Raw genomic sequence first — 27,361 nt, 5'->3', positions numbered from 1 at the left:
GAGGAACGAGGGGACCTGGGGAGTCCCCGGAGATGCAATAATAGAGCGAGCGAGCCATCTGTCTGGGATGATTTTGATGCTATTCTGCCTGGGGCCATAGGGGTGAAGCAGTTGACATTTAAGACTCTTTCCAGCCTCATGTTTCTTTAAAATGGAATGATTTGGCATTTGTCCATCTGTTTCTAACACTCTAGGGACGCAGAATGGGGCCTAAAGGATGCATTTGTGAAAAACCCATCCCGACCCTCCGTTTCTCTGTTACTCTTGTTCACGTTGTGATCCGAAACCGAAGGGGCTTTGAGCACCCGGGCCCTGCCTCAGGTCGCCTTCCCAGGCCTCCTCCGGCGACAACTCCACGGCCTGCCTTCGCCTCCGCGGTCTCGGGTCCCAGAGTCTATCCGATATGCCACTGCCTGATGACTTGTCCCCAAACACAGTCTCGTTTACACTACGACAGGTGACAATCCTTCCAGGACTCCCCAAGTCGGAACGACCGGACTTACGAGGGCGGCCACGCGTGGCCCATGCTTCTTTAAACATTTCCTTCCGTGCGTGGCCCGTGTCCTCGGTTTTAGCCAGTTGAGCAGCACGCTGGTCTGGACCATTCTCCCAGCTGGCCAGCCTCCAGGCCACGTCCATGTCTTTCTTTTGATGGGAACACGCTCCCAAAATTCAACCCACTGACTGCGACCAAGCCCTCGAGCCCTCAGGCGGCCGTCCTCTAGTTGGGCTGAAATCTCTACGCTTTGTACGGTCCGCGCCCCTCTGGCTTATGGAAGCCACAGATTTCCATTCCCTCTGAAAATGTGCTTCCCCGGGAACACAGGTTGCGTTCTTTTATTTGTCCTCGCACACAATAAAGGAAGAGAACTGAATCCTGTCCCCCGCACTTGGACGCTGCCGACAGCTGGGGACGGGGCGCGAGGGGACATACATCAGCAGGGACGAGGCGAGCACGTGTTCCCACAGGTCACTCATCCTGAGGCTGTGCGAATGCTCCAGCGCTGACTGGCTGCTGAGGAATCTCCGGGTCCTGAGCACGTGGCCAGTCCTCACCTGAGGCTCCTCTGTAGATGGAGGCTGATCATCTCCGACTGCGTACGACTCTGGAGGGTCTTGGGGGACCCCCCTCCTCTCCAGGCAAAGCACCGGGAGGCTGTTTGAAAGCGCAGAGCCCCACAACCAGCAGGTGCAAGGTGAGCGTTTCTCCTCCAGCCCGGTTGGGTGTGAGGGCTTTCGTGGCCAACTGGTAAACCCGAGAGGCAGGGAGCGGTGTGCTCACTGGCTCCTTGCTGCGTCCATTCTTGTTGCCATCGCTGCCACTGCTCCACTGTCCAGACCAGCTGCCCCGACCTCACCTGGGGAGCCTGCGGAAGGGGTTCTGGTGCCCGAAAGCCCTCCACAAAGTGCTGCAAGAACCCCATGACTGAGGGCAGGCAAGGGGTAACAGAAGACCATGGCTCCACGTTCTTCCACTTCAACTAGAGTTCTGTCTGTCTGTCTGTGTGCCTTCCTTCCTTGATTTTTTCCTTCCTTCCTTCCAGCCAGACTTCCTCCCTTCCTTCCTTCCTCCCTCCCTCCCTCCCTCCCTTCTTTCCATCCACTCCATCCTTCTATCCATCCATTCATCCATCCATCCATCCATCCATCCATCCATCCCTATCTATTTTACAAGATTCCATTCGAAGAAAAATGTTTTATTGCTTTTAAACAAAAACCGTGTTGGGAAACTATGCATCTAATCCAACCTCAGCCGCTGAGTGTCAAGGACACGGATCTAAAGCCAATATCATGAAATTAAGTGACTCCCTGAACCAGAACCCAGTCCTGCAAGTCCCATCCAGGAGAGAAAAAAAAAAAAAACAGCAAAGCCACCGAGGTATTAAAGAGGAATCCGCAGGGTAGTTCTCCAGCTCTAACACATTTCCACAGCATCTGGGAGAGATGAGACGCCGTAAGACGGTGAAGAGGAAAAGACAAGACACGCCCACTTTGTATGGGATAAGCTCAGGTCCGTGGCCACACAGAGACGCCCCACGCCAGCGTCACTGCAGGGACTGAACGGAGGCGTCCGGCGTCCAGTCCTGTAGTCTGGTTCCACATCAGTCACAGGTTGTCAGAGCCCCTGAGCAAAGATGGGCGGACAAGCATCCCTAAGCCCATGGGGGGAAAACGCTCCAAATAACTGGTTTACTTCCTTGCTGAGTCCGATTGCTTGCACACTGGCCTCCCGGTCACCGTGTCCTCTCCAAGTCGTCTTCGGCCAGACGGCTGGAGGGTCTCATGGCTCAAAACGCCGGCCCCCACCCCATTTTGATCTCTGCACTTTGCGGAATGAAGGGCCCGAGTGGCAGACAGATAGATGTTCCCATCACTACCACCGTGTTGAAGAAAAGAACAGTATGGTCCTGGCAGGTGGGGGTCTGGAAGAGCTGAGGTAAATGGAAGAACCCAGGGAATTCCCGGCATCGAAAAATGTATCAAGTAAATCCACCCAGTTGTTCTTCTGCCCACCGGGCTGAATTTGGCCAATTACCCTAAATATCTCAAAGGAGAGGAAGGAGGAGGAGCAGAAAGCAAGCTGTAGTCGCTAACCTGGACAGACCTGGGTATTATGGGAGGAGCCGATTTCAAAACCGGAGGCTGTTCCCTCATTTTATCCAGAGGGGGAAGGGGGCTGGGGTTTGAACAGCTGCTGTGGCTTTATTTTCGTACCTCTGACCCCGCCTCCCTCCCAAGGAATCAAGCCTTCTGTCCACCTGTCATTACACACAGAGCCCAGCCCCACAGAAGGTAAAACCTAGAAGAGACCGCGGAAGCCGAGCCCACACTCCAGAGGGAAGCAAAGCCTCTGATGGCAGCGAGGACACGGGGCGATGAGACCGGGGTGTCGGGGAGAGCGGTCCTGCCCACCAACAGGCCTGGCTTTGCAAGTGTCTGCTGTGTACTAGACACTCAGTGAGCAGATCCTCCGGCTTCCATCAGGAAACGAGAACGCTGTCCTACAATGCATCCCTCTGTCCCCACACCTTCCTCTGTGTCGGCCCCTCTGCAGCTGTGTGCAGCATCGGGGGCCTTGGCGTTGACGCGGTGCGGCGGTCACTCAAAAGCGCGCAGTGTGGCGCCAGGTCCCCCAGCAGGAGTCCCCCAACGGGAGCTCTGAGCCCGCCCGGATGTCCACGTTGCAGCCGTGTCTGCAGTCAGCACCGGGCACCTTCTCCCAAAACTGGAGAGAGGAACACACGAAGAGGAGGGTAGAGCGCCCTCGGCCTGCGTGACCGCAAGGCGGAGGTTCACCTGCTCACACTGCTGCACGACCTAGAAATACGTTTCTATTTGTGTCAGAGCCGTTCCACACTTTTGCACGTGGCTGTGAAGACAACTGGCCCACCTCCACGAACACACTTACATAAGCGCTGTTCCCCGGTGCGGCTGGGGGGGACCCTTGTATTCCAGCTCCAATAACAGTGAGCGTAATTAATGTTTCCTGAACATCTGTTTTCCTAAGGACTTTATATCTATTAACACTCAATCCTCACGACGAGCGCCTGTGAAGGGGCTTTCGCACCATTTTACAGCTGGGGAGACAGAAAGGTTAAATAGCTTGCCCAAGGTCACAGAGGCCGAATGAAAGGAGCTGAGGTTCAAGCCCAGGCAGGGTGGGTTCCAGAGTCTGCACCTTCCATCGCTGCCGCGGAAGAACCACGACACCCACAAAACCAAGTGCTCTACCAGCCAGATCAGCGTGTTCCAGATTAGTCCACATCCCATAGGCTACTGCTGCCGTCTTTTCGAGGAGTGTTCAGAAACCATGACCCGGAATCTTCAGCTTAGAGCCCAGACCTCCCTTGGAGCCCCGCTGCGTGTCCACTTGGGCCGTGGACACTTTCCCGCCTCGTCTCCCGGACACGTGGCTCTGTCCCCCACGAGACTCCTCTCTGACTTCAACTGAGTCACCCCCGACCCCGACGACCCCTCACCAGCCCGCTCGAGACACTGCCGCGCAGGCTGCTTCAACAATGGACCCCCCTCGGCACCCCGGAGACGACACCTAGGTGGGCACCTGCTTGCCCGTCCAGGCTGCTCTGGGTCTGGCCAAGTCCTCTTCCAGCCTCATTCCCATCGCCATTCCGACTTCACTCACTCACATTTGTACGGGCGTCTGCCGAGTCCTAGGCACCGTGCCTGGCGCGCAGGATGGGAGGGTGAACTGACCTCCTCAACCCCATGCCTCCCGGACATCAGCACATCACCTGCCTCCAAATCGAAACCTCTGAAAACCTCTCTGTACTGGAACCCCAACCTCTCTCCTCGGAACTCCCAAAGCTCTGTGCAATTCCACACTCGAACTGCAATCTCTCCGTGCCGTCCGACGCTCAAAGACAGGCGTCAGGGCCCCAGGCTCCCTCGTCCCGACGGCTTCAAGGCAAGCTCAGAAGCATCGCATCATGACCCAGAGGAGGAAAGGGTATCTGTCACTGGACCTGGTCTTAAGAGAGGGGACACGTGGCCCCGGCACTCCAGGGCAGAGGTGTCTACTTCTCCCTCTAAATGCGAACAGGGAACTGGGCAGTTCACCTTGGTAAACTGTTTGCATACCATCATGCACCAGCCAGATGGTGCCTGTTTGTTCTAAGAAATTAAAAAGTAAAAGGAAGAACATAAGGAGGAGTTCAACTCTCCCTCTCCCTGCTCTCTATGCACACTCCGGGGTCTGCACTGGGCAGGTGAGTACAGGTGCACACACACACACACACACACATACAGACACACACAGATGCACACACAGACAGACATACACAGACACACACACACAGAGGCACACACACAGAGGCACACACACACAGACATACACAGGCACACACACACAGAGGCACACACACAGAGGCACACACACAGACACATACACAGACACAAAGGCGCACACCCACAGGCACAGATGCACACACATACAGAGGCACACACACAGAGGCACACACACAGAGACAGACATACACACAGAGACACAAAGGCACACACACAGACACATACACAGACACAGGCACACACACAGACACAGACACACACACAGAGACACAAAGGCACACACACAGACACATACACAGACACACACACACACAGACACATACACAGACACAGACACACACAGAGACACACAGACACACACACAGACACACAAAGGCACACACACAGACACATACACAGACACAGACACACACACAGAGACACAAAGGCACACACACAGACACACACACACAGAGACACAAAGGCACACACACACACAGACACACGCACGCCTGAATCATCTGCCTCTGGCTGTATGAAGCTCCTAGGCCAGCAGACTCAGGCCCACCGCACCAAAGAGGGGACACCGGCCCGGTCACGTGCAGACAGCCCCGGGTCCCGGCAATCTCATCGGATAAATCACTGCTTCCCTCGGAGCCTCAGCTGGGGCGCGGAACAAAAACACCTTCAGAAGTCGCCAGACAGGGACGTAGCAGGTGCACGCGCAGGACCACGCAGGCGCCGACCAGAACAGCCCGGCACTGACGCCAGGTGTTTCTGTCCGAGCCGAACCCTTGGCAAGGACGTTGTCCAGAGCAGTCACCTTAAAGACCCTGTCCCCCTGGGGCAGCTGCAGGGCCCCAGTTTATTTTCCAGCGGTCGGGAGATCCCTCTCTGTGCCTCGAGAACCGCCCCTGGAAACAAGCCTATCCCTGGGGTGTCCCTGCCCTGGGAGTGAAGGGGACAAGGAAGACACTATCAACAACAATTCATCCAGCGGGGAGTGCATCCCAGGCTCCCGATGCCAATGAACTTGCTTAACATCCACATAACTCTGTGGAGAGGCTGGGCAAAGGAAGCCGGTTAGGGAGGTGCACGGAGGTCCCACAGCGGCTAATGGTGCTGTCGGGACGTAACACACGTACACTCAGGCCCACATGTAGAGTTCCCTTGCCTCCCTGGTGTCGTCCAGTAGGGATAAGACGACTCCGGGGGCATTACTGATGCGACCTCTGGCGGGTCACTGAAGGAGGGGGAGGGGGCTGTGCAGATATTAGGATCCGTGAGCACTGAACATACAGGTACGATAGAAGCTGCTCTTTGAGCGTGGACAGGAGAGCATCCACCCACCACCCGTGGAATGTGTCGCTTGCCGGGGGTGCACTGAGCTGTCCCTGCAACACTATCCATTTTCACCTCATGCTCCCTCGGGACCAGACACATCTCCAAGCTGCTGCTTACACCTGGGTTCGAATACATGGAGCAGGAACGACAGACACCGGAATGTGGACAGGTGGACAGTTCCCCCCGGCTCCCCCTTCCTTAATTCCTACCGCCGGTGCCCACGGAGACGAGCTGGATTACCCCTTGTGGCTTTCCCAGGGGTACAGAGCAGCGGCGCGCCATCGCTGAAGCGAGGCACAACCGCATCATCTGAAGATGACATTCTCTCCCCTCTTTGAAATCAGCATCGAGAAACAGCAAGTGCCCCCGGTGAGGCAGGTCTGAAAGCTGTCTGCATACAGTCTGGGCAGGTGTCGCCTCCCACTTCCCCCGTGAGGCCGGCGGAGGCCGGAACGGCACGACCAGACATCCTCCTCCCACAGAAAACAGGGATCCGTCCCTTGCTTTTATCAACACCCATACAAGTCCGACTCGGCCAGGCAGGCCGCGAACCCCATTACACGGAGCGCGAAGGCAGTTAAATGGTGCCAGCGCCTGCTGGGCTCAGTGACCCGTGTGCCTCAGTACCCGTACCGATGCGTCTCTTCACGACTGAAAAAACTGGACTAGATGCTACAGAAAGGCTCTGCCATAGGATTTCCCGGCAGGTGCGCCCTGGCCATCGGTCTGCGGCAACTGCTGCTCCTCTTCTTGTCTGGGGTGTGGGACAGGGCCCCTCCTTTCCCCGTGTCTGGGGGTGTGGGACAGGGCCCCTCCTTTTCCCGTGTCTGGGGGTGTGGGACAGGGCCCCTCCTTTTCCCGTGTCTGGGGGTGTGGGACAGGCCCCTCCTTTTCCCGTGTCTGGGGGTGTGGGACAGGGCCCCTCCTTTTCCCGTGTCTGGGGTGTGGGACAGGACCTCTGGGGGTGTGGGACAGGCCCCTCCTTTTCCCGTGTCTGGGGGTGTGGGACAGGCCCCTCTTTTTCCCGTGTCTGGGGGTGTGGGACAGGGCCCCTCCTTTTCCCGTGTCTTGGGGTGTGGGACAGGACCCCTCCTTTTCCCGTGTCTGGGGTGTGGGACAGGGCCCCTCCTTTTCTCGTGTCTGGGGGTGTGGGACAGGACCCCTCCTTTTCCCGTGTCTGGGGGTGTGGGACAGGGCCTCTCCTTTTCCCGTGTCTGGGGGTGTGGGACAGGGCCCCTCCTTTTCCCGTGTCTGGGGGTGTGGGACAGGCCCCTCCTTTCCCCGTGTCTGGGGGTGTGGGACAGGCCCCTCCTTTTCCCGTGTCTGGGGGTGTGGGACAGGGCCCCTCCTTTCCCCGTGTCTGGGGGTGTGGGACAGGGCCCTCCTTTTCCCGTGTCTGGGGGTGTAGGACAGGCCCCTCCTTTTCCCGTGTCTGGGGGTGTGGGACAGGCCCCTCCTTTTCCCTGTGTCTGGGGGTGTGGGACAGGACCCCTCCTTTCCCTGTGTCTGGGGGTGTGGGACAGGGCCCCTCCTTTCCCCGTATCTGGGATGTGGGACAGGACCCCTCCTTTCCCCGTGTCTGGGGGTGTGGGACAGGGCCCCTCCTTTTCCCGTGTCTGGGATGTGGGACAGGGCCCCTCCTTTCCCCGTGTCTGGGATGTGGGACAGGACCTCTCCTTTTCCCGTGTCTGGGGGTGTGGGACAGGACCCCTCCTTTTCCCGTGTCTGGGGGTGTGGGACAGGACCCCTCCTTTCCCCGTGTCTGGGATGTGGGACAGGACCTCTCCTTTCCCCGTGTCTGGGGGTGTGGGACAGGACCCCTCCTTTCCCCGTGTCTGGGATGTGGGACAGGACCCCTCCTTTCCCCGTGTCTGGGGGTATGGGACAGGACCCCTCCTTTTCCCATGTCTGGGGGTGTGGGACAGGGCCCCTCCTTTCCCCGTGTCTGGGGGTGTGGGACAGGGCCCCTCCTTTTCCCGTGTCTGGGGGTGTGGGACAGGACCCCTCCTTTCCCCATGTCTGGGGGTGTGGGACAGGGCCCCTCCTTTCCCCGTGTCTGGGGGTGTGGGACAGGCCCCTCCTTTCCCCGTGTCTGGGGGTGTGGGACAGGGCCGGAGAAACCACCCCGTTGCCGCGGACACGCCACCTCCGCACTATTTGCTCTCCTCTGCTCACATACTCTCAGGATGCGGTGCGATCTGCCGTCCTGGGTTTGCACCCTGAACACACTGCTTTCTGGCCACAAGGGCAGCTCTCAACCATTCCACTCTTCCTTGGGCCACGGTTAAAACAAAGTGTCTTGAGTGGCCAGGTGTAGCATCCTATTCAGACAAGCCATCAGGAGGACATTCGGACGGACCTGCTCTGGAGGTGCCCCAGGCCCAGCCTCCTGGGCACTGTGCTGGGCTCTCTGACTCCCAGGATCCTTCTTCCCCCACAAAGACGGGGCAGATGGCTGCCACGCCTCCGAAACACCGTCCCGCCACTACTGCACCACATAGCCAAAGTCCTGCCCATTCAATGTCCCGAAGTACAGTTTCCATATTTTTGAGGCATCCGACCTACAATCAGTTTGCAGAACAGATTCCATCTCTGTATCTCAGATCACACCTATGTTCCCCCCGCAACTTTTTTTTTTATTTTTTAGTTAAATGACACTCATGCCCACTGGTCCTTTCCCTGGCAATAATAACACTATCAGAACCACTCGGTGATCCATGGGAAGACAATTCCCAAAGACTAAGGGGAAAAATATTCTGGGATAAGACACCTGTTAATGTACACACCTGCACGACTTAAAATCGAGCGTGATGTCCCCTCACGTCAGGAAGCTTTTTCTAACCTGCACCTCTTGCCAACACATGCTTTGTGCCCTCTTTCCTAAGCCATTTGGACAACTACGCTCAGCAAGACGGTCACCATTTTTGCCACTGTCCTTTGGGTGTCACATGGTCAGCAGATGATTTCAGAGAATACAATGTGTCATGGGTGAGGCTGGATTGGAGGACTAAGTTGGGGGTGCTAAAATGTAGCACCAAGCTGAGTGTGTCTATGTGTGCACTCGGGGATAGACATGTAAATATATATATATGTACATGTATGTAGTTCCATGAAGAACGAGTATTTGTTAGAGATGCAAGTGAGAACATGATGCATGTGTCGCTTCGATGTGAGGGTGCAGCTGAGTTAAACATCCGAGAGGGAAGGAGGCGTGAGCTACAGAGAGAACAACACACAGGTATGCGAAGTTACAGGCGTGTCCGAAGGACAGCCACCAGGTGGACGCATGGGCAGGGCTGTGCATGTGTGCGCTCCGGATGACAGGGTCGACGGACAGTGACGAGGACACGTAAGCAAGGTGCTCACTCTGCACGGAGGCCTGCGACACCTTACCCTGTAGTAGTCGGTGCTGTAGACGTCTCTGGACATGCCGAAGTCGCCGATCTTCACCAGCAGGTTGGCTCCCACCAGGCAGTTCCTAGTGGCCAGGTCCCGGTGCACGAAGTGCTGGGAAGCCAGGTAGACCATGCCGGAGGCAATCTGGCTGGCGATGTGCAGCATTTGGGACAGCCCCAGCTCACCTTTCGCTTGGCGTGGCTGCCCATCCACGAGGATCATGGCATCCGGCCCGTGGGCCCTGGGTGGGGGGTAGGAGGAGAAGAGAGGGAGCAGAGGGAATTCAGGAGATCTCTGGACTGCACCGCAGACACACCGCACCCAGGTTCCCAACTAAGATGAGAGCAGACGGGTCCCGGCGGCGTAGGGGCTAAGCCTACTCTTCTATACTGTTTCATTCATGTCCAGGGTTTCCTGGGTTCTAGAGGCCCAATACAGAATAATTAATAAAACTAAAGCTAACACTTACGTGTCCCTTACTTTGTTCCATGCACTGTTCTAAGTGTCTTTTTTTTATTTTTTTATCCTCACCCAAGGACATTTTTCCATTTTTTGTTCAGGTCGAGCAGTAAGGGAGAGAGAGGAAAAGAGAGAGAGGGAGAGAAACATCAACGTGAAAGGGACACATCGAGTGGCTGCCACACGCACGACCAACCAGGGCCGGGGAGAAACTGCAGCCGAGGTACGTGCCCTTAGCGGGAACCGAACCCGGGTCTCTCCGGACCACAGGCCGACGCTCTAACCGCTGAGCCAAACCGGCCAGGGTCTAACTGTCTTAAATATATTAATTCACTCTATCCTCCCACCCCAATTTTGAGAAAACTGAGGCACAAAATGATCAGAGCACCTGGCCAAAGTCCCAGAGGTCCCAGAGTGAACACAGAGGTGACCAGGAGCAGATGAAGCCAGACATGTCACTCTAGATGAGAGCCTTACACCCAAGGAGCATCAGCAGTAATTGGCTCCCTGGGTCCCGCCCCCAGGATTCTGATTGGCTGGTGGAGCTCGTTCATGTGCATTTCCTACAACATCCCAGTAGTGATGCTCTGGGTAGGAAGACTCTTGAGTCCACTCTCTGGGCCACGCTGCCTAGCACTGGGGGACTCTGTTGGCGGCTGAGCCCATTGAAGAGACCCCCTGGCCCGAAAGCAGAAGCCTGGGGAGCCCCAACACTCCCTCTATCCCAAATCAAGGCCCGTGTTTGTTATCCTAACACCTTGCCCTGTCATATAGGTCACTTTTAATGTTCCCTCTTTTCTCCAAAAAGCACAAAGAGTTGTAACCATAACCAGGGCCCTTATTTATGAAGTTCTGGGCCAAGGAGGGCTGGTGGACAATGAAAATAGGGCCTCAGCCTGTTCTAGTGCGTCTCCAGTTTCCATTGAGAGGCACCGCTCAGCAGGGGTGTGGTTATTTTACCATCTCCCGCGGGCTCAGGAGGAAGGAGGGCCAGCGGGTGAGCCCCTCCCGCCCACCAGAAGGACTGCAGCTGCCCCCGAATGCACCAGCTGCAGACACGAGAGCAGGAAGAACCTCTGATCGCTGTTTCCGCCTCTCCCCTTGTACTGGGCACGGCAGTGGTCCAGACAGGCACCTGGGAGCTCTCTCGAGCCCTGCTGAGACTTGGGCCGAAGGCCTTGCTGAGTCTAGGGAGGGGTGTGGTGGGAAATGGGGTGTGGTGGGAAATGGAGCGTGGGAACAGCAGCACAGGGTGAGGAGGACCCGGAGAACCGGGAATGGTCGCCTGCATCGGAAACGGCCGTGGTCCACAGTTCGGACTAGAATAAATGGCATCAGTTTAGTGGCGGCTTCCACTGACTGGATACCCGGCGACACGAAAAGCTCGTCCAGGAACGACAGAAACACAGCCAATCAGCCAGGTTACGTCACCAACACGTGGCAAAATCGAGACGTGAACGCAGGTCTGTCTTATTGCCGAGGACTGAGTTCTCCAGGGCGGGAATGGGACGCTCCGTGAAGTCGAGGGCAGGAGGTTCAGACTGTCCTACGGGTGCTTGTAGTTGCTCTAGGAAACCCAGCTCATGAGAGGTGACCTGCTGCCAGCCCTTCCCAGTCCCTGCTGATAACCAGCCTACCGAACGCCGGCTTCACGCAGATGCTCATCAGTTTTCGATGAACGTGCCGGGATCTTCGACAACCGATGCTTCAGCTCTTAGAAACCTCGTTCTCAACCATGGGATTCAATGGGGTTCAAAAGGCAGCTGAGCCCTGGCCGGTTTGGCTCAGCGGTTAGAGTATTGGCCTGCGGACCCGAGAGTCCTGGGTTCGGTTCCCACTAAGAGCACGTACCTCGGTTGCAGTTTGTCCCCAGCCCCAGTTAGGGTCGTGTGGGTGACAACCACTCGATGCGTCTCTCTCACACTGATGTTTCTCTCTCTCTCTCTCTTCCTCCCTCTCCCCCTCCCGCTCTATCTGAAGATGAATGCAAAAATGTCCTCGGCTCAGGATAAAAACAAAAAAGGCAGCCGAGTGCCCAGGGCCCTGGGTGCCTTCATCCCACAGATCCCCACACAGGGGCCACTCTGGGCACCACTTGGAGGTGACAGATTGGAAGCAGAGAGGCGCCGATTCTGCTCCACTGGAGACGCCGTCTTCTCCGGGGAAGTTCTGGATGGCGCTCCAGGCCCCTACCAGTCCCAGCGAGAGCCTTTCGCAATCCAGACCATCTGGCTCCCAGATCGGGGAAACCATTCGCAGGACAAATCCGATCTTTCCAGAAGAGCGCTGTCCAAGAGAGCCTGGTTCTGAGGGGCATGTTCTCACTGCACTGCCTGAGTGTTCGAAAAGTGGCTACTGAGACCAAGGAAGGGAATTGTTAAATTTTATTTAACGTTGGCCCCGGCTGGGTAGCTCCATTGGTTAGAGCATCATCCCGATACGCCAAGGTTGCAGGTTTGATCCCCGGTCAGGGCACATATAGGAATCAACCAATAGATGCAAAAAAGGTAGAACAACAAATTAACGTTCTCTCTCTCTCCCTCTCTAAGATCAATAAATAAAAATGATAAAAAATGAATTCTGCCCTGGCCGGTTTGGTTCAGCGGTTGGAGCGTCGGCCTGCGGTCCAGAGAGACCCGGGTTCGGTTCCCGCTAAGCGCACGTACCTCGGTTACAGTTTGTCCCCGGCCCTGGTTGGTCATGTGGGTGGCAGCCACTCGATGTGTCCCTTTCACATCGATGTTTCTCTCTCTCTCTCTGTTCCTCTCTCTCCCTCCCACTCTATCTGAACAAAAAATGGAAAAATGTCCTCGGGTGAGGATAAAAAAAAAAAAAGAATTCTATTTAACTTTAAGTCCTGTAAATTTAAATTCAAATAGCTACATGTGGCTACTGGACTACACAGTATGACTCTAGATCTACCCTAGGGAAATCTGCCCCTTTTCAAACCATCTTTGTCTCCTGGTGAGTTTGTACGCTTGTGGCTTCTCTGTCTTCAGAAGCCTCCAGTGAGAAGCTTCCCGGGAGGGGTTGTGAGGTAGTAGCCTGACTTCCTGACTTGTCCCCAATGAGCCAGGTGAGGTGCCGGGGTGGGGGGCTCTTTGCATCATGGGGGGGTGGCCCTGGAGCCTCGGAGGTGGAGTCACAGGCCCTCCCTCCTCAGCCCTTCCCACACTCTTCCTCTCCTCCCTCCACCTTGAATCAGAAAGGAGGGTGCAGGTCCTAGTCACAGCATCCTCAACGTCTCCTCCCCAGGAACCAGGGGCCGAGGCCTGGATTCCGTTGCTCAGGAGACGACCGAGAGAAACGGAGGCTGCTTCTGGTGTCGCACCTCCGGACTCCGGTGCGCGAGGAACTAATGTGACTTCTGGCTCCAGGGCGGACCTGGGGGTGCGGGCTGGGTCGGGGCGTACCTGAGGAACTTGTTCAGGTCCCCGTGCTTCATGTACTCGAAGACCATGATGAGGGGGTCCCCGTCGCCACACACGCCGTAGAACTTCACGATGTGCTCGTGCTGCAGGTTGGTGAGCAGCTCGGCCTCCCTCTGGAAATCCTTCCGGGCCGCCAGGGTGGGGTCCTTCAGGGCCTGGAAAGAGGCGGGACAATGGTTTTTAGCAACCAGAGGACTGGGAGCTGCCGGTCCCCTGCTGGGAAGACACCGGGTGCTCAGAATAAAGACCTGCTGACTCCCAACCAACAAGACCTTGATCGGGGCTGAGGGACCATGAGGCTGAGCCCCAGCAGGCGGGCCTGACTCCTCCTTCGGTACGGCTGTCCCTGCAGACAGAAACCCACTTTCCGACACCACGGCCCGGACGCCAGCCGCTGACCTCACCTCGTGTGCATCCCACAGCCCCGGGCTCGCTCGGAGATCAGCGTGGATGGCAGGCGGAGGGGCTGAGAGGTGGGGGCCGGACCAAGGCCCCTTCCCCTGGGGCTGCCTGGGAGAAATGGTCCCCCGGCTAAACTGAATGGTGGGAACACCTGCCCCGACTGCTTGAACTTGGCGATTTGCCCGTGCCCAGAGTCCACTGGAAATCAGGGAGGCGACGTGGTCAAGTCTCGCGCCCTTTCCAGTCCTCGCCTTCAGACGGCGAAGGGGTATGTACGTGCGGAGAAACATCGCGGCTTTGGCTTCGAAAGGCATTTGGGTCTTCCTCGCAGGGGTCGAGGGACGTACGGGGGAAGCGGTCCGGGGGCTGCAGCCATGGAGTGGCCGTCAGTGGGCAGACGCCTTGGTATCCTTAGGACCAGGTGAAGTGTTCCAAAGTCCCGGGGTAGGAGGGCAAACTGAGCACCCGGTGGCCACCAAACTGCCATGACTCAGCCGCTGCGGGAGCGGGAGACCCCGGACGAGGAGTCAGCACCAGACCGGGACACTTGCCCCTGAGCCCCGGATGATAAACGGAGGGGGGCAGTTGCTAACGCAGTTTTCCATCACGAGAAGGAGGTGGGGAGACCCAAGCAGAAGGCTGTGAGCACATCCCGGGGACCCCACCATGGGGACGCAGCGATGGTGGCCGCCGCGGACAGGGAGCTGACAAGGGGGCTGTCTGCAGGGGGGCAGCCTGGCAGCTGTGCTCACCTCTCTCCAGCTTCCCCGCCCTCCCAGCATCCACTGGCTTCAACTGACACAGACCCGGAACCTCACGGACACACGGGAGGCAGGGAGGGAGGGCGTGTGAAGTCCATGCACCACTGTCAGGTTCGTGGGACTCTAGACACACAGGCGACCGGTCTGTGCTCTCTTGCAGCAGCTGTCCTTTGTGCCTACCTAGGCAGGCAGGCCTCCCCTGTCGATCATGCCGCTCCTGACAGGCCCCTAGCCAGAGACGTCTCCTGCCACAGCACCCCCTTACTGACATGCACAGGGCTGCCTGGGCTCACAGCCCCGCAGGAATGTGACTGTGCAGAAGCTGCACCCAGGAGGCCCACCAGCCTCTGTCCGTCGTTAGCATCCATTAGAGACGCTGGCCCTTCCCATGAAGAAGGCCCTGGTGTCCTCTCTTCCACCCGCTCCAGGCTGGAGTTGGAGAAACTGAGGCCCAGCCTTGTCCAGGTATCAACTTCAGTGACAGTTACCTGGACCTCCGCCATCTCCTGGTTTCCGGTCTCCGGGTCAGGGCCGATGCCTCTGGGGGAGACCTTATCCGAAGGACCAGGGTTTCTTGACCAGCGATCAAGCCCCACTCCAAATCCAACCAGCACCACCTTCCATTATTTTCAAAACTTGGGGGTGTCACCCAAACAGTGTTTGATTAAATGGCTCTGCCGTTGACAAAAATGTTGGAAGTCATCTTGTGTTAACGTCCCCATTTCGCAGGAGAGCACACTGAGGTCCGGAATGAGGAGGTGACCTTCCGGAGATCACAAACAAATAGCTCCAGCCAGGCGTCTAGGAGACTTTCTCGTCCAGCCCTCCTACTGGAATTAATGTAGCCCGTGAATTAGTCACTAGGCGGGACCCCAGGGAACGGTGGGCACAGACATTAAAAGGTGGCGAAGAGGAGGGGTCAGGAAAGGTGAGGAGTTTGGGCTCCAGCAGAGGGGCCAGGCCCGGTGAGGATGCCAGGCTGGCAGGGCCGGCTACGGCCAGAGACGACCAGGGATCCACCGGGCCCCTGCTCATTTCTCCGGCTCCGATTCCACCACCGACCAGAGCAAAGCCGTTTGCAAAGCCGTCCTGCTGCGGGTGGAAGGAGGCAGAGGGCATCTCTCTTGGCGACCCAGCTCCTGGCTGCAGCTCTGAACTCCATGTGCTGGGGCGTGGGTACGGGAGGACTGCCAGCGATTTATTTGTTTGTATGAAGAACGCGGGGGAAAAGTTGGGGACCCAGCATGAGTGGGATGGGAGGATACAGAGATTTATGTGAACGCTGGATTTATGAGAGGGAAAAGCAGATCACGTTTGGGGCCAGCCAAATGGCCTCTCTCCATCTCTGTAAATTATTCTCTCTCACGGTCCTGGACGCCCAAGGCAGCCCGTGGACAGTTCCATTTTCGGTGTCTAGCGGTGCTTGCCAGCGTCCCCAAGGCTGGCGCCCCGCAAGGCACAGTGGAGATGAGACACTGCCATCGCCCGCAGTCTGCCCGCACCCCATGTCTCCTGCCTTCACTGTGGGATTCCCAGCTGCTGCGTCAGACCTGAAGCGCTAATGTAACTGGGAAAGGGTCACCTGTGGCAAATGGGAGCCCAGTGGCCCCAGTCCTCAGGGAGGGACACAATCGGGCCAGCGATGACCAGGGAAGAATGAGGAGAAACATCAACCCTGACGCTCCCTATGGAGTCCTCTTCCGAGGGAAACTTCAAAATGGCTCACCAGTTGGTGCCATGGGAGATTCAGGGAGACAGGTCATGCTACGGAGTCCCTGAAGCCCTTCAAGCAGGGTCCACAGAATAAACAGAGGAGCTAGAATTCACACCTCTCCTACTTCTCTTTCCCCGAAAGTTTGAGGACTTTGCCCTTCCCCTCTGTGCATCAGCTCCCTGTTCACCCCAAGTCCTAGGTTTTGAGGGGCTCTCCAGTCAGATGGGAGGGAAGCTGTCTAGCCAGAGATCAAATTCCTCAGCGGCTCCCAACTCCGGCAGAGTCACTGAACATCTTCACCTCGGTCAGCCTCGGGGGTCGGCTGCCTTCTGTTTTCCTTCTCTCTCTCTCTCTCTCTTTTCATTCATTTGAGAATTTATTGAAAGTGTTTCCCAAAAGCTCTCAAGTGAGGTACGTCCAATGACCACCGGCCGGTGTGAGCGCTATGGTTGCTCCGCCTCCTTGTCAGCACTTAGTACTGGCATTGCCATTTAGCCATTCTGCGTAGTGTTCAGTGGCATCTCATGAGCGTTCAACTGGCATTTTTCTAATGATTAATTGGGTTGGAAACCCTTCTCATATTCTTACCAGCTCTTTGGATATCAGAGGACACTCTTTGGAGACTTTTTCTTTTTTAATCCTCACCCGAGGACATTTTTTTGTTTGTTTGTTTTTTGCATTTATCTTCAGATAGAGCGAGAGGGAGACGGGGAAGAAGAGAGAGAGAGAAACCTACATGTGAGAGAGACACACATCGAGTGGCTGCCGCCCACACGACCCCAACCGGGGCTGGGGACAAACTGCAACCGAGGTACATGCCCTTAGCGGGAACTGAACTCTCTCTGGTCCGCGGGCTGACGCTCTAACCGTTGAGCCAAACCGGCCAGGGCTGGAGATCTCTTAAGCAAGCATACTGCTTGCCAAAGGACTATTTAAAAGTGGCATCACCTATTCACAAACCCATGAACCGCGTGGCCTCAGCGTCACGCTCACACTGCCCAGACAAGTTGCCCTGCTGTCCGGCTCCTACGTGGGGGGCTCTCGTCTCCCCGACAGAACGCGAGCGTCTTCGGAACAAAGCCTGGCTGCTTCTGCTCTGTGTCCACCACGGCCGGGGCTGGGCAACAAACGCTTGCCCATTGATTCAAAAGCACAATCTGGGGAAAACCTAATTTCGGGTTATGCCTGTGGGTGTTTTCCGATGGCCCACAATTACCCTGCACCGACATGTGAACTAACTCTAGAGGAAGGGGCCTGCGACAGGAGCCAGGCCTCGAGGGGGCGAAGAGGCAGGGACGGCCGTTTCTGGGCGGGAGATGAGCGTCTCCCCCAGGGACTGCTGGCGGGCGGGGGCCACCACGCACCGAAGGGTGTGAAACCCCAGAATGCTCCTCTCCTCCAGGTTCCCAGGCCCGAGGAGAGCAGGAAACCCTTTTAAAGGGCTGGAAGCAGAAACACATTCTCTGCATTACACGGTCTGGGTACTGCCCCCTAACACCGGAGCACTCAGCGGGAAACATTTCCCAGGGTTTGGGGCCATCACTTCACTTCCTGCCCTAACGCACAAAAATGTTCAGTCCGTCCGCCAGTTCCCAGACGGACGCCAGAACGCCCGGCGGATCACTGTCATCCTGTAAATCAGGACTCAGGGCAGTGCAGATTCTAAGTTTAGGGACATTAGAAACCTTCCCACATCCCTGGTGCAAGCCAGTCAAAGACACCCTCCCCCATCGGACCCGCCCACGTCTGTGGAGCCCCACGGAGCCAGTTTGTTCCCAGGGTGTCCAGCGATCATCACTGACCTTCTGTGGGGGCAAGACTCTGGTTCCCTATTTATCTCTAGAGCAGAGGTTGGCAGACAATGCTCAGTTCAGTAAAAACAAGAATCCCCGGAAAACAGCCATCAGCCTTGGTGTACGCAGCCAGCTTGCCCACTACAGGGGCAGAGTTGAGGAGCCGTAACAAACAGCACGTGGCCCTCACGGCATAAGGTATTTCTGATCTGTCTTAGGGTCGGCGACCTGATTCTAGATGCTTAACGCAAGCTCCGCAGTGTTGTCACGTCTTCGCACATTCAACAATACCAACATCAAGAATAACGAAGACAGCCCGGCCGGTGTGGCTCAGTGGTTGAGCGTCGACCCCTGCACCAAGAGGTCGCCGGTTAGATGCCCGGTCAGGGCACATACCCAGGTTGTGGGCCTGATCCCCAGTGGGGGGCATGCAGGAGGCGGCCAGTCGATGTTCTCTCTCATCAATGTTTCTATCTCTCTCTCCTCCCTTCCTCTCTTTCTAAAATAAAAGGGGGAAAATTTTTTTTAAAAAAGAGTGATAATGACAAAAATATATAGCAACTACTCTTTCTTGAGCATGTACTATATGCCAGGCAGTGTACTAATGTACTAACGATTTGACACATGTTATGTCACTGAATCACCGGAATTTTAAGGAAAAGACAGTCCATTTCCTATGACACAGATAAGGAGAGGTCTCGCGAGGGTCACACAGCTAAGCCAGCGGCAGGCCGGGTGTCCGGTTCCCAGGCTGTGCCTGTGACCCATGCAGCTCCGCCAGCACCCAGGAGGCCCCTCTGCGGACAGGTCTGTGCAGACACGGGCTGTGGTTACAGAGATCCACACGGTGCAGACGCACGGAACTTCCAGCATGGGGGAGGTCTGCTCAGAGCCCGCGGTGCTCAGGACGGGACCCTTCTGCAGTCCGAGCAAGTCCCCATGGGCTGTATGTCTCCTGCCCCCCGCCCAGAACAGCGTGCTCTCTGCACCTAAGGGGCCGACCCCCGCTCCAGAACCGGGCTCCCGAGACCCGTGGGTGCCTCCGTGAGGTTACCCTTGCGTATGCCCATGATGTTCAGAGATTTGTCCACCACTGACGTGCAGGCGGCGCTGGGCGCTGCTGCAGGGAGTGCGGGGGGGCCACGTCCCTTCGCTACGGTTCCAAGCCATGGGCTCCAGCTGCGGCTGGCCCAGCAGCCATGCCCCGTGGTCAATGGGCCCGTCGAGCAGCTGCCAGGAGGCCGTTACAGCCGGCAAGCTGCCTTTGGGGTCTGAGCCTGGCTCCCCTGATGGTACCTAAGAATGTCTCCTCCCTCACTCGCCTTCTCCTTTGCTCAGTACCTAGTGCCCTCCCCCTCTCCCAGTGATGTCCGCTGCCCGCTGCCCTTGAACAGTGACTCCCAGGGTGTCCCCTCGCCTGCCCCAGCCCAGCTCTCCCCCAGAGGAACGGGCAGGTGACTTTTCGGGCACAGACAACATCTCCGCAAGGTCACCGAGGAGGGGAGGCGGGGGGAGGGCCAGCCGGGGACAGGGGTGATCCTGGGGTCTCCAGTGAAAACCAGGGCCTTCCACAGGCAAAACGTGTTCTTCGCTGTGCCCGGGACGCAGCCCCTCCGTGCGTGTGTGACAGCCCTGGCTTTGGTCCTGAGGACGGTTCCCTGGCCTGGGAGCAGGGGCAGGACCCTACTGGTACAGCCAGCGCACGCGCCTTCCCGGTGCAGGGGCCTCCCTCGCGCTCCCGCCCGCCGCCCTGGGGCCCGCGTGCCCGGGACCACTTACCTTCACGGCCACCAGCATCTTGTCCTTGGTCGGGCTGAGGTTGTAGCACTCGGCCAGGAAGACCTTCCCAAAGGCTCCCTCGCCCAGTTCTCGCTTCAGCACGATGTCCCTCCTCTTAATGTGCTGCACATCTGGGGGCAGAGGGGGGGCAGCAGGTCAGGCTCGTCCTCGCGAGTCCGAGCAGGGGGCTCTGCTCTCGGTCCCGGGTGAGAGAGGCAGCGCCCCAACCTGGGCCTGAAAACAGGCTTCTGGCTGGGGTTTGAAAGTCCAACCTGCCGTCCAATCTCAGCTCCGCCGCGGACAGGCCCCGAGGCCTGAGACCACGGTGGGCACAGTCCACGCGAGCTCACGCCCAGGATTCCGGAGTCATTAGCTACACGGGAACGCCCCGGGTTTTGGGCAGATTTCGGCTCAGCGGTCCTGGGAGTCTGCAGTCCTAACAGATCCCCCGGTCATGTCCATGGGCCCTTGGTCCACAGACTGCACTGTGAACTGTGGGGTCTCTGGGGTATTCAAGCATCGAGTCTGAATTCTGGCTCCACGTCTTTGCCAGTGTTTGGGGCTCGGGATATTTATTTCACCTCAGAGCCTCGATTTCCTCTGCTGTGAAATGGGATTCACAGCAAGACCGCACTGGCTGAATTCTTGTGGAGACTGAGATAATCCATATGAAGAGCTTGGCCCAGTGCCTGGGAGAAACTAAAGACAGACATGCACACATGCACACACGCACACACACGCGCACACACACACACGGACACACCCGCACGCATGTACGCACACACACGGTCACACGCCGGCTCTTGTTATAACGGCCATGACCATCCTAACACAAAGTTTGGACTGTGATAAAGACCACCAAGTGGCAGCTAATAGTATCTGGGGGAAGCTCTCCCTGACAAATCCTTCTCCTCGGAGACAGAGAGAAACCCACCGGACCGTGAAAGCCAAGTCCAGAAACAGATCACCCCAGAACCAGGGTCTGTGGACGGAGGCGGCTTGCCACCGCATTGCCTAATTTGGCAACCTAATTATAGTCTGTCTGCCCCAGAGAGCACGCAGGTGACCTCAGCCCTCTCGTCTGTCTGGACAGGCTGCTCGGAAGAAATTCCACAGAGAAGCGGGCTCGTGAGGGAAGGAGCTGGCCAGAAATGACCCGCCGACCTTTTCATTAATTGCTCAACAGGTAGGAGCCCACTGAACACCTGTGTTAACATAGAAAGAGCACAGGGAAGAGGGTCGCCTCCAATGACCCTGCCGAAAAGTGACAGCCGAGGACAGAAGACCGCGGTAGGCAGTTCCCGTTAGTGTCCAGGGGACATGTGACAGGGACGCAGGTGAGCGGCTGCAAGGCTTTGGTTACTGTTTTGGTCAGCGTGGGGATTCTTTCAGGATGGACTATTACCACCTTTTTGTTTCGATCGGAGCGCCTGGTGCCCCACGGGTGCCGGGTGACAGGTGGCTGAGCAGAGGTGGGAGGCCCTGCGGAGACAGACCTGCAGGCTCACGGCTGCTGCCGGCCACGGGCGCCCGGGCGGCTGCCCCCCGCTGCAGCCTCTGCCCCGTGTCTGCGCCAAGGGAATGGAAGATCGGCTCCTTCTTTCCGCCCTCCCATGCTACTCCCCAGCCGGAGGCGAGATCTTTCCCACTGAGGGAAGAGGGGGGATCGGGACCTCTCCAGGGAGGCCATCAGCTCATCACTGCATATTCCTTCCCCGGTGACTACCGGTGACACACAGGTCCCTGCAAGCTGAGTGTCCTCCGTGCCGGTGGGCTGGTGACGGCCACGTCACAAGGCCCCGCCCACGCCTCAGAATGTGCAGGGCTGGGTAAAGGTGGGGAGTCAGGGCACTCGGTTCGACACCTGGACCCTCAGTGCACTTGGGGCTTGAGCCCCTCCCAAAACACCTTGAGTCTCAGTTTCCTCCTCTGTAAAATGGGGGTGTGTGTGTGTGGGGGGGGGTGTAATCAAATTCTCCTTCCCTGCTGCATCAGCAAGTGTGTGGGAAGGTCTGTGCATCTCTAAGTCCTCTGAAGTGTGTTTTGGTGTTTTCATGACGGTCGACGTTATTTTACAAGAAGGGAGTCCCCAGCCGGTGGCTGAGATGGGACCAGACTCCAGGGCCCCAGGATATGCCCGAGTAGCCAAACCCCTTGCCCTCTGGCCCCAGGCCCCACCCCAACCCCAGCCCCCCTCGGCACTGAAACAGACAGAGGTCCCCAGACTTCAGCAGCGTCAGAATCACCTAGAGGGCTTGTGGAAACAGGTCACGGGGCCCTTCGCGCAGAGACTCTCAGTCGGTAGGTCCAGTGGGGCCTGAGAATGTCCCTTTCTAACACACTTCTAGGCAATGAAGAGACGGATGACCCAGGAACCCCCCTTTGAGAACCCCTGAAACAGGACAGCATCGGTGGGCGCGGAGCTCGCCAGCTGGGGACATCCCCAGATGTGCACCTTCACAGCCTGGCCTCGGCAAGTCCCACGTCCGCACCGTTCTAGAACTATTCCAGACCGGGGGAGGCCTTTGGCCCCGGATGTCCCTCCGGCCCCCGCCCCGCACCCCGCCGTGTGGCCCAGGCTGAGTCAAACCCTCTCAGAGGCTCCGCTGCTCATCCGAGGAACAGAGATCAGGCCTCTTGCCTCTTCGTTCTGGACATGCGTCCAGGAAGGCCAAGCAACAGCAGACATGTCCCTGCACCCCTCCGTTCTGTTCCAGGCTGGGGGATCTCACAGGTCCCCCCGCTGCTTCTCACGCTCAGACACACTGAGTGGAGAATGAGAACGGGGGCAGGGTGGGGGCAGGGTTGCTTATCCGCTGCAGAGCTGGGTCACGTCTTGGGCTGTCCACCTCCTCTCCCTCCCTCCACAGCAAGAACCACAGTCCCCGAAAAAGGCTCACGGGTCAAGAGGGAGCAGCACACAGGGGCCGCTTCTCCACCTCCCTCCGCGATCCAGGAGCTGGGGGCGGGCGGCAGCCACAAGCCCCTGACTGCGGGAGCAGGGGACGGTGACCACACCCCGAGAAAGCTGAAGAGAAGCCTCCCACAGAGCCACGTGTCTCCCCGGATCTGCAGGTGGATCTTTTTCAGAGATGGGGAAACCCTCGTCTCAGAACAAAACAGCCTGGGCTCTCTCGTTGTCTGCAGAGAGGGGTGTCCGGAGAGCATTACCTGAGCTGGGTCCACCCAGGGCTGCTGAGACCTGAGACATGGCAGCAGGAGGAACAGAAAACGAAAACAGATTCCGTTCCATCACAGATCCTTCCCAGGAGAGAGCCTCCTTCAGCCACGGGGCTGGGACGCTCCAGGAGGTAACCAGGGGTGGAGGCAGAGAGACTGGATATGGACCAAACACACAAGGCACCAGCCCTCCCCTGTGGACAACTCCATGTACCGAGAGGACTCCACACCCAGACCACCCCTGGGGCAGCTGCTCTCCCTGAACCTGGGTAGGAAGAAGCTGGGTAAAGGGAATTAATTTGCGCCCGGTCGCTACTATTTGCTCAACGCTCCGTTCGCATGAGAGAGATGTTAGTGTACCCCTTTCACGGGTGACAAAACGGAGGCAGGGGAAACTGTCCGACGTCGGCAGAGCTAACACACAGCTAAGGAAGGACCCTTCCTTCTCGTACGGCTCTGAGACCGTTCTTTCTGCTCCCCAAGACTGCAGGGCCCGAGTCTTCCCTGCTTTGTGGCCACCAAGGTGACGTGGTCCCCAGCAGCTCCTCCCTCCCCTCCCCCCTCTTCTCCTGCCCAGCTCTCTCACCTGCTCACCTGGGACTTCCCAAGGCCCTTCCTGGAGGCCTGGGGGGGAGGGTGTGGGTGGGGGAGGGTGTGGGCGGAAAGGCTGGAGTGAGCCATCTCTGTTTCTGACGCCCAAGCCTCTATGTGGGCCTCTCTGTGCTTATTTTTAGCTCACACCGTGCTGCTCAGAGCTGCCTCCGCTGTAGCCGCCTGACCCGCCGGCCCAGCAGTGATGGGTTCTCCGAGGAGGAGAAGGGCATCAATCTCCTCTTCCTGCCCGGCCGGCTGGCCCCGCAGAGTCGGGGTCACAGAGCCCGGACGCCGGGACCCTGGCAGGGGAGGACAGACCCCACATCTCCAGTAACGAGGGGCAGCTGGAGAGGAAGGGGGCAGACAGCGGGGAGGCGTCTGTGGGACATGACAAGGGTCTGTGGCACTGTGTGGCCTGGCTCGTCCCTAACTCCTTTGTCAGGAGAGCCCCAAACCCTCCAGCAGAGGACGCCAGGCGAGGGCTCCTCGTCGCCGCCGACAACTGGTGCGCCAGGCAGAGAGGAACGAGAACCTCTGCATTTGTTACTGCTCCACAGACTGTCCGACCGGGGGCCCCAGTGGTGACTGCGTATGCGTGGGGTTCACCTCTGGGAGGGCTTCCAGGCCTGCAGCAGGTTTGACCTGGGGCCTGGTCACTAACCCAGATGCCACCAGCCACCTCTGCACAGAAGACCTCAGAGCCCTGACAGGTCAGTGGGCAGCCTGCGGTCATCCCCTCGCCCTGCCTCTGTTCACCTGGGAGGAAGAGGTGGTCTCCTGTAGCACCTTCTGCGACCTGCACAGGTCGCCCCCCTGGACAGACAGACATGGCCAGAGACACAGGTGACCACTGTCAGCCTCCCTTCTAAGTTGCTGGAAAAGGAGGCATGATGGGCATCACTCCCTCAGCCCTGCGGACCAGGGATGAGGAGGCCTCGCCCACACAGGGTGGAATGACCGAGAGGTGAGGACTTGGGAAAACAGACAGGTCTGTGCTGTCCTGACCTTATCCTCCCTCGGGCTCTGGCTCCGTATCTGTAGAATGGCAACATGAGTATCTGCTTGGCAGAGCTGTTAGGAGGACAGTGTTAAATGTTTTAGATAATAGAGCTAACAGGAAACACCTGAGACCTAATGGACATGTAACAGAAGCAGGTTTTCTTTCTTTCTGCAACATTTTAACTTGGACGGAGAGGTAAACATGCCTGCGAACCAAACAGTGGCCTGGAAAGAACTTGGAGAAGGATGGTGATGTTCCCTGGAAACGAAGTGGCCTGGGGCTGCTCGGAGGGGAGCCGGCGTTGACGTGGGGTCATGCGCAGCCTGTCCGAGCCGGCCACCGCGATGCCCAACCTCCTGCAGCATTCAAAACAGGTTGCGGAGGACGTTGGTCAGACAGTGGAATAAAGATGTCAAGGACAGAGACAACCACCTCCTAAAGACAGCTATTGATCAGTTGAGGAGAACCGGACTTCCCAGGATCGGTGACTACAACTATCGGTGAGTCTGACCCTGTAGGACGCCAGGCAGTGAGGCCAGTCCCCAGAGCTGGCACGTCCCTCTGTCAGCCTTGGAGCTGACCGACGACTGTCCTAAGACCATGCACGCGGGGACACGGAGACGGTCGTTCCCTGAAGGCTGTTGCCCGGGGGCCTCAGGCGCAGGCCCCCCAGCACCTCTAAGGGCTGGCCGGGCTCTCTCGCCTGATCCCCACCCTGCCTCACCCTCTTCCCTGACCCACTGTGGACCCAGTCTCTACACGGGCCCCAGCCTCATCGCTGAGACCTCCCAGGTGCGTCCCCATCAACTCTGTCTCCCTCTGTGCTTGTCGGTGTTGCCTTACCGTCACCCCCTGGCACCCTTCTTAACAATAACAGTGACTGGCACTGAGTGGGGCTCCGCTAAGCTCCCAGCCTGAATGGCCTCCTCATCCAAACACAACGTGTGTTACCCCACGAGCTGCAGATAAGAAGGCTGAAGTTCAAGGGGAGGAAGCAATTGGTCCAAGGTCACCCGGACGCTAGAGGGGGCCCCCGGACGCTCGGGTCTAGCATGAGTAGACCATGCCACCCTGCCGTCTTTCGCCACAGCCCCCCTGCCACCGTGTCACCCCCGAGCTCAACAAGAGTAGAGAGGATGCTTTCTGGAGGCGGGGATGGTACCGAGGGATGAACATTCGAGACCCCAGCACGCGCAGAAGAACAGAGGGTCCGGACGGCCTCGGGCTCGGGCGCTGCAAGCTGAGTCCTGGGGATGGCCGTGTGAATGAAGGGGGGCGGGCTCTTGGCAGAGGGCAGTGGACAGAGAACATGGAGAGGCACGGAGGGTCTCCAGGAGCATGTGCTGTCCTTACACGAGCCAGACCCCAGGGTCTCAGGCTGCCAAAAAGGCTCGGAAGAAAACATTAATTCAACGCCACGCATTTAATTACACGTGAAATAGGATGTCTTTAAGTGGGAACGAACAACGCTCTCTGAGCGCCAACCGTGGGTTCTGAAGTGGCAGGAGGAAGGCAGAGGGCCAGCCCTGAGTCTCTGAGGGGGCAGGAGGCCGCGCAGGGGGCAGGACCCTGGCTCTGCTCCCGGTAGGAGCCTCTCCCGCCCCCGCGCCTTGTCGTGGGGCGCGTCGCCTCCTGCCTGTGCGTGGCGCGCGGGACTGGTTCCCCGCTGGTGCCGTGTAAGAGCGTGGCCAGGCAGTGTGCCCCCGGACAGCCACAGACCCTCGGCCGGGGTCTGCAGCCCACCCAGGCACCTCTGCACCTGGACAGACAGCGGGGCGTGGCTACACCGTCCCAGGGACGGCACTGGCTGGATGACCACAGCTACGCAAACAAGAGGACCTCCCAGGTGCACGGCAGGGATCTTCTAAGAGGAGGTGTTTCAGAGGCTGGAGAGCCAACAGGAGAGCTCGGCGGAGCTCGGGGGTCTAGAATTTGAAATCTGTCCCCAGGCCCTGGCCAGGTAGCCCCGCTGGTTGGAGCATCATCCTGACACTCCCGTCAGGGCACGCACAAGGAGCGACCAATGAACGCACACTAAGTGGAACAACAAGCGGATGTTTCTCTCTCTCTCTCTCTCTCTCTCTCCCCCTTCCTCTTTAAAGCAAACAAACAAAAAATCAATTGAAATCTGTCCCTAGTAACTAGCTAAATGGAGGGGGGGTAACAATGACATGGGGAAAATCTTAGGTGGAATGAACACCATGCTCTCAGCCACAGTCACTGTCCTGGGTGACATGGGCTCAGGCTGTCTAAGAACCTGATGTGTCTGCTGACCAGCCCATGGCTCACCCCAAGCCTCCTCTCCCGGGACTGGGGCTCTCCCCCCTTTTTCAGAACTGCACGGCTTTGCAAAGGGCTCTGGACGGGGCTGGTGGCTGCTCACGCCAAAGGCCAAGTCCACGTGCTACTGAGTTTATGCGCTAGGCCTGGCCCAGGGCCCAGGGCACACGCAAGTCCTCACTGAATACTGGAGGGAGGGAGGGCTCAGCAGTCCCTCTGAAGCCCTCCTAGAGACCCGAGCACGGAGAAGCTCCGAAGAGGGAGGAGGAGGGAAGCTGAGGGGGTGGCAAAGGAAGGGAATAATGGTCGAGAAAGGGAAAGGACCCAGGAAGCTCCAAAGAGCAGCCTTATCTATGTCCTGGCCCCCCAATCAGGATCACATTGAACGAGGACAGCCAAGACGCACATCCTGACCTTCCGCCTCTGCCCCTCAGACCTCTGAA

General features: G+C 57.9%; 1 protein-coding gene across 1 annotated transcript in view; it reads right to left on the bottom strand.

The window, feature by feature from the left end:
• Positions 1–27,361, bottom strand: part of NTRK3 (neurotrophic receptor tyrosine kinase 3) — a 315,656-nt gene that overhangs the window by 33,724 nt on the left and 254,571 nt on the right. Inside the window, exons 14-16 of the mRNA XM_036278049.1 lie at positions 19,865–19,995; positions 13,398–13,570; positions 9,523–9,766 (exon numbers count right to left, since the gene is read on the bottom strand). Of these exons, the coding sequence (XP_036133942.1) occupies positions 9,523–9,766; positions 13,398–13,570; positions 19,865–19,995 (548 nt within the window). The remainder of the gene's footprint in view (positions 1–9,522; positions 9,767–13,397; positions 13,571–19,864; positions 19,996–27,361) is intronic.

The sequence above is a fragment of the Molossus molossus genome, unplaced genomic scaffold (assembly GCF_014108415.1).
Source record: "Molossus molossus isolate mMolMol1 unplaced genomic scaffold, mMolMol1.p scaffold_m16_p_24, whole genome shotgun sequence".
NCBI lineage: Eukaryota > Metazoa > Chordata > Mammalia > Chiroptera > Molossidae > Molossus > Molossus molossus.
This window is presented reverse-complemented; position numbering and strand designations above follow the sequence as displayed.